The sequence below is a fragment of the Vigna unguiculata genome, chromosome 3 (genome assembly GCF_037176805.1).
Source record: "Vigna unguiculata cultivar grain cowpea cultivar isolate G323 ecotype 2 chromosome 3, ASM3717680v1, whole genome shotgun sequence".
Taxonomy (NCBI): Eukaryota; Viridiplantae; Streptophyta; class Magnoliopsida; order Fabales; family Fabaceae; genus Vigna; species Vigna unguiculata.
The window spans coordinates 44,993,192-45,000,323 of NC_140794.1; the positions used below are offsets into that span (position 1 = coordinate 44,993,192).

At 31.2% G+C, this 7,132-nt stretch overlaps 1 protein-coding gene across 1 annotated transcript; it reads right to left on the bottom strand.

Moving 5' to 3' along the window:
- Window positions 1–3,981: 3,981 nt before the first annotated feature.
- LOC114178719 (galactan beta-1,4-galactosyltransferase GALS2-like) lies at window positions 3,982–6,669 on the bottom strand. The gene is made up of 2 exons (XM_028064776.2): window positions 5,251–6,669; window positions 3,982–4,641 (listed from the first exon to the last, which is right to left on the bottom strand). The coding sequence occupies exons 1-2, from the start codon at window positions 6,402–6,404 to the stop codon at window positions 4,293–4,295; spliced, it is 1,503 nt and encodes a 500-aa protein (XP_027920577.1). The 5' UTR covers window positions 6,405–6,669; the 3' UTR covers window positions 3,982–4,292.
- Window positions 6,670–7,132: the final 463 nt, after the last annotated feature.

The following is a 7,132-nucleotide window of genomic DNA, read 5'->3' on the forward strand; positions in this document are numbered from 1 at the left end:
TAAAATCACTAGGTTTACATATTATTTGATTTTAGTTATTCTTTATATTTAAATTGAGTATTTGGTGATCTTTTTCTTATTATCACAAAGTTTATAAAAAGATCGCGTACTTTTAAATTTAGATAATTAATAAATCAATTCTTAGAGTAAAGGAACTAAAACTAAGTTTGATAATAAGTACATATACCAAAATCATATTTAATATAAAAAAATAAGTTAATTTTTTCTAATTTGAATAAGTACATTATCATTTTTTTCTAAAACATAACTCATGCAATGGAAACTATTTAGTTTCAAGTAAAAGGGTTCATTTTAAATAATAGGTTTGGTCTAATTTTACTTGGATGCTACCTTTGAGTGCTCATAATCTTCAAGTTACATTATCAAAAGATATTTCCTATTGGAGACCAGATGATTTTGGAATTTTGACTCAAAAAAAAAAAAAGAAAGAAATTTCTCTCTATGGATGACAAATAAACTCATTCTATGGATATTGTCTGAATTCGTTGCCGTTTTGACAAAAAATTCTCACATTTACCGATTACATGTATATGTATAAGTAATACCTGATTTTTTTCAATTGAATATGAGAATGAAGATGAGTATCTATATATTCACTCATCATGTCTCCATCTCTACCCAAATATTTGTCACATCCTTATCCTTGTTCTCATTTGAATTACTAAAATATTCATGGTCTATCATGTAACCTAATTGTTAGGCTTGCCACGAAATTCATTCATATCTCCAAGATATTTTCTCTTTTATCACAATGTTTGTGCAGTTATGTTCAAAATATGTTATCTCAATTAAATATTTTTTATACCTCATATTTGAATATTTCTATTTTTTTTAATATTTTTCTTTATTGTTTTTTTTTTCATGATAATTTTTAACTCTCGATTTAAGTGTTCAATAGGATAAATCATTTATCTATCGTGTAATATAAACAAATGTATTTTTTTTATTCTCTCATTCTTAATTTTTGTTCAATTTGAAGAACTTTCTTTATTTTGCTAAAACAATTTTCAATATTTCTTAACAATTTGACTAATTTGATATTTGAAAAATATTCTTATATGTCTAAGACAATTTTTATCTTATTATAGTCTTAATTATACATTTATTTCGCTCACGGTCTATCAAATTGTTTCTAAGAGGCACATTTAATCATTTTTTACTTATTTTTAATTTTTTTTTTCATTTTTATAATGTAGAATATTGTTTTAATGATTTTTAATAAAATTTTATTTTTTATTTTCTAACACATCATCATAAGTGTAATTTATCACCATCAACATACATGTAAATTCAAGAGATGAAAGGCCTCTGTTAACTTTTAATTATTATAAGGTTAATATTTAGTCTTTGTGCCATTTTGTTCAAGTTCAAGTGGTGTATTAAATATTTAAAAAATAAATAAACTTTGAAGAGATTTTTTTATAGTGTTTTAAAATTATTTTTTAATTTTATTGACTTTTTTTTATTCTCATGAAATGTTATTTGGTATTCTATTTTTAAATATATACAATTATAATTTTTTTCTAAATATTTGATATTGGAAAAAATGAAAATACGTTATTTTGATATTGAATATTATATAATATCATATTTCTTTTTTCATGATCTTTTATGTTTTTTTATAGAATCAATTAATTGAGATTGAAGTAGTAAGAGAGTGAATACAAGTATATCTATTATCCGGTAGGAATAAGCATAAGACAAGAATGGTATTGTTAGGATCAAACGTTTACTATTAGATCAAAAGTTATAGTCCATTAGATATATTTTTGGCCAACAATAAATAAAAATAACCAGAAGTGCATTTGTGACCACAAGTCTATATTACTCTTCTTTGTTAATTGAGTAAAAATGAGTTTCATTATATTGAGTTTATATAATGGTTAATTCATCTCAAATTTTGATAATGATGTCAGAAATAAAGAAAGTTAGGATCATCTTGGGAGTAAATCTAGTTACATGCAGTTACACATTTTTGATCTTATAAATACCATTGTAAATGTTGAGTAATCAATCTAAAAAGAACCCTAGGGTTTATTCTAATACAAAAAATTTGGTAAGAGAACAAAAATGTGAGCTCATTATTTTAATCGAATATAATCTTGGAAACAGATGAACTTAATAACTCTTCTAATTTCTAATCAACTTGACTCTTTGTAGATACACTATGGAGTTAATGTAAATTCATACAACCGAACACGAAATATAAAACATAAAAAAAAGTAAAAGAAAAAGAAAAAGACGAACAAGAAAAACATAAAAAAGAATTAACAATAAGAGTAACATAAAAGAAAATAAAACATTTTAACACCGTCAAAACGACCAGCATGTGTCGGTCATCAAAACAACTGGTATATGATGGTCCACGCAAGAAAAAAAACATTTAAAAACTCTTCCTAGAGCATTGAAACCTCGACACATAAATTATATATTTTACTTCACATTTATAGACGACAAAAAATCAAAAATAAAATTAATAAGAAAAAGTAAGACAGTTGATTTATCGAATCAAATTTGGTTTATTTAATATAATTAAGCCACAAATTTAATTTTTTAATGACAAATAATTCAGGTTTATCCTATAGAGAATGTGATTGAAAAAAAGAAATTAGATTGAAAATACTCACATATTAAAAACAAGACGAACTTCAAAATTTAAAGAACATTTATACAAATACTAACATATTAGCTATCAACAACCTCTTCACATACACAACAAAAATGAAACTCTGGTATTTTTATTCTTTAGCAGCTAAACTGATTAGACATTATTTTCTAACGAAAATTGTTCATTAATAAAATGAGTAAATATTTCGTACTGATATAAAAAATATTAACTTTTGATGTTGAGTTGTTATCATATACTTAAATAAGTGTTTGTTACACCTATTTAATTTTTTAAAAGAAATATTTTAACAAGTTAAACCTTTTAAATATATTTAATCGACCCCAAAGCCATAGTTTATTATGATAGATGCTCTTGGTACACGATTAAATAATTAGATAATTAGAGATTCTCTTAGTACATTGTTTTTTAGTTATGAAATAGTAAGAACATGGATCGTATAAAACAAAACCAGTTTTCAAACTAATGATTCGGCATGTCCTTGGGACCACATCTCTTTGATGTCTATATAAATTAAGAGGACTCATCTCATCGACATCCACCCACACCCACTCCTCCTTTTTGTCTTTCTTTCATCAATCATATGTAATAGGTAAAAATTTGTTTGTTACGACCATATTACACTTTTATGTTTATATAAAAAAAAATTTCAATATATATATATATTTAACTAGTAAAAATTATAATTAGTCTTTTTTTTAATTTTGATAAATTTAGTTATCTAATTTTATAAACGCATGAATTTAATTTTTTTTAACCAAATTTTGTTAAGTTTATTTGACATTTTAAACACGTTTCGTAATAACATATGAGTTGTTTACATTGGTTGATACATTTTCGTTTCAAGGTTAGTTGATAAATATGTTTGAAACGTCAAATAAACTTAACCAAATTTAATTAAAAATATTATATCCACACATATCTAAATATAAAAGACTAAATTGGTACACTATTTTGAAAAGAGACTGATTCCAATTGTTAACGAAAGAGACTAATTCTAATTGTTAATAAAAGTTAAAAGACAAAAAATATAATTAATTCTATAAAAAATTACACTATTTTTAATTTAAAATTTTAGAATGAGATTAAACGGTGTTTAACTTTTTCACATTTCCCATTAAGATACTTGAACTAAAACCTATATTCCCAACTATACATCTTCAAAAGAAGATCATAAAATTTCCCATTTTCCCAGAAATAAAAGGAATTGTTTGAACGAAATTTACTGAGAGGAATAAGGATTGAAGAAGAAGCAAAGTCGAAAATAATGATGAAGAATAAAAGGGAAAGATGCAGTATGAGAAAGCAACACAACACATTGGTCACACTTCATATGATGGCGCCTAAGTTGGGGGATGCTCTGGTCCCCTCACCGACACCATTATTAAATCATTCATCTTTTTTATTCATTATTTTTTACAAAATACAGCATATAACAAAAACTCAAATGACCAAACCAAGGACCCAATAATTTTAATATGCAACAAGATCGTATACCCGTGTACCAAATAATTAAAAAAATTATATTTATAATACAGATATTAGAAAAAGAAATGGGTGAATCTTCTATCCTGCCACAAGTTAAATCACATATTTCTTTATGAAAGCCCCACGAAGAGAAAAGAAAAAAAAGATTTGAAGTGTGTCATTGCGTTGTCTTGTTCTGCAACCTTGATCCAATCATCTTGAGCTCAAATTTCTTGATTACCCCAGCAATGTCCCTCAATGTGGTGTCCAACACATAAGGGATTTTTTCGTTGGTGACTTGTGTCGTGTTTACCAGTATTTTACATGATTCTCTTCTTTCTGATATGGTTCCATGATAGTGGAAGTACATGATTTTACCTTCAGTTTTGTGAGTGGTTTTTCCTGATAGATCCTGTGACATGTGCACCCCTGTTGCATACAAGCTCCGTGGTTGCACTGCATATTTTCGATCTCTACGAATGCCTGTGATTGAATCTCTATACACAAGCTTCTCAAAACCCCATTTCCTGTTAAGTTCAATAATCAATGATTGTTCATTATCTTCTTGAAGCAGTATCAGGAATAAGTCTTTTGTGTAGTTGGTTATTTATTTCTAAACATGGTTGTGTTGTGTGAGTAAATTAGAATGAAATCATACTCTAGAACAAGGTTCCTACAAGCCCCACTAATTCCACCTGTCCTGTTACACTAGAACAACAGAATCAATGCTAAAGGGATGGGCAAATGTTTCCAAACGCATCTACGCCACAATAATGCAAATCCTATCTTCCCTCCACATAAGAAATTAACACTATCCAACCACTCAATATCCTCTATCATTTCGAGAATCAAAACAAAAGAAGAAAGGACAATGACATCAAATCGATGCCTCAGGTGAACAGCAAAAGTCAAATTCATACTTAGCAAAACCTGTTAATCCACCCAATTGTTCGACCCATATCAGTAAAGGAACCAGCTACTTTAGATGAAAAATACGCAAAGATTCACTAAATGATTGAACTTTTATAAAAGTTAAGTTGATTTTGACTTACTGGAGACAAAGTTGAGCAGAAGTTTATGAAGCAAAAGTGAAGTGTTCAAGTTAACTGAAGCAAAAGGAAGAAAGAAAAGTGTACCTGTGAGTTTTGCCATAATCCTGAGAGAGGCAAATCTTGCTGCTCATGGGCATCTGTTCAATGGTGAATTGGTCGTATTCTGAGAGCGAGTTGAGGACTGTCTTGATAGTACTCTTAGGAGGAACATAAATGTACTCATCCACATCGAAAAAGAACATCCATTTGGCCATGAATTTGTACCTATGCAAGCAATCATTCACCACCATGAACTGGTTATGATAGTACCCATCAAACCTCTCTTGGTCCCTAATATCCTGCACCGTCACATACCCCAGTTCCATCCATGGCTTCAGCACCTCCAGCACATCCTCGTGCACCCCACCAGCATCATGAATAACAAAATGCGACCTTGGCCCAAAAAACTTCACGTGGTAAGCAATCCACTCCCTCACCCTCTGAGGGTTCAGGTTCCCGTAGAGAGAAGAGCCACAGTAGAAGTAGTCATACTTAGGCTTCGACAAAAAGAGTGAGGCATTAAAACTCCCTGCTGCTTCTTCCAGAACCTCTATTCTGTCAGTGACGTTGAAGTTGGTGTCTCCGGCTCCCGAGGTGGAAGCATGGAGCACCAACCTGCCACCGGTGTTGGCGGCATTGATGGTGGTGCCGTTGAAGGTGCAGTTGACAACCACAACGGTGTAGACATGGCCGTAGCCCCAGTCGGGGAGGTACTTTAAGCCCTTTGTGGTGATGGGTTTTGGAGAAGAGGTGGTGTTTTGTAGAGGGATCCACTGGCACTCGTAGGTGGGTTTTCCGTAAACATGAAGTGGCTTGGAAGAGAGGCCAACGATGGCAAAGGTGTTGAGTCCTCCTCGGTATCCTCCCATGGTGATGAAGTTGTAGGCTGCGGAGCCGTAAGTGTTGAAGACACGCTTAATGGTGGCGTTGGGAAGGAGAGCGGCGGAAGAGGGTGGTGGAGGGGGTGTGGCTAGTGGTGGTGGTGTAGAGAGTGGTGGAGATTGTAGGGAGACCCTTGAGATGCAGAGGCGGAGATCGGAGGAAGAGATGGTGAAACGTGAAGGGAGGAACTGAAGGAGAGTGGCGACGCCGCAAAGGAGAAGGACGGTTGTGAGAAGAAGCTTCAGTTCTGCAGCGTAGTTCACCAGTGACCCAACAAAGAAGAGTTTTTTCTCTCTCTCTTTGCTTGCCATTGCCATTGCTGTGTTATGTTATGCACGTGCTCTCTCTCTCTCTCTCTCTCTCTCTCTCTCTCTCTTGAATCTTGAACAAGAAGAGAGAGAAGAGAAGATGGGAAGAAAGTTTTGTGTTGGATGCAGAGGAGAGCGTGTGTTGTCTTATACAATGAGAGTATTGTTTGGTTGCAAGATTTAGGTGCAGAGAGTTGGGAAGTTAGAATTGAAGTTGAATCTGATTTGTTTTAGAAAATAAAATGATGTGATTGGTGATGATTGAAGGTTGTATGGGAACTGAAACTACGCCCTTCATCTAACTTGATTTATGCTCAAGAACAGAAAGATGGGGTGGAGATTTCCTTAACTAGGAATGAATTTGACGTTATAAAATGCAGAGGAAAAGGAAATTAAGCTTTAATAATATCATCATAATAAAACTAGAGTTATAAAAATGGGATAAAATTCACGAGCTAACTTGTCCCCACACAAATAATTTATATTTTTGTGATTTTGCTTTATTTTTGGATGGTATTAAATTTTATTTAGATTTTAATTAAAATTATAATTTAGTTTTAACTGAAAAAAAAAATAAAAAAATTGTATCTTTTTTAATTGAGTCCGTGAACTAATCCGTTTAATTCATCAACCTGTGGTAGGTCGGGTCGAATTCGAATTTTTTTAGATCGTTAATAAGTGAACTGGGTTAGATTAGTTTACTAAATGATCTATCCATAATGAATTAAATCGGACCG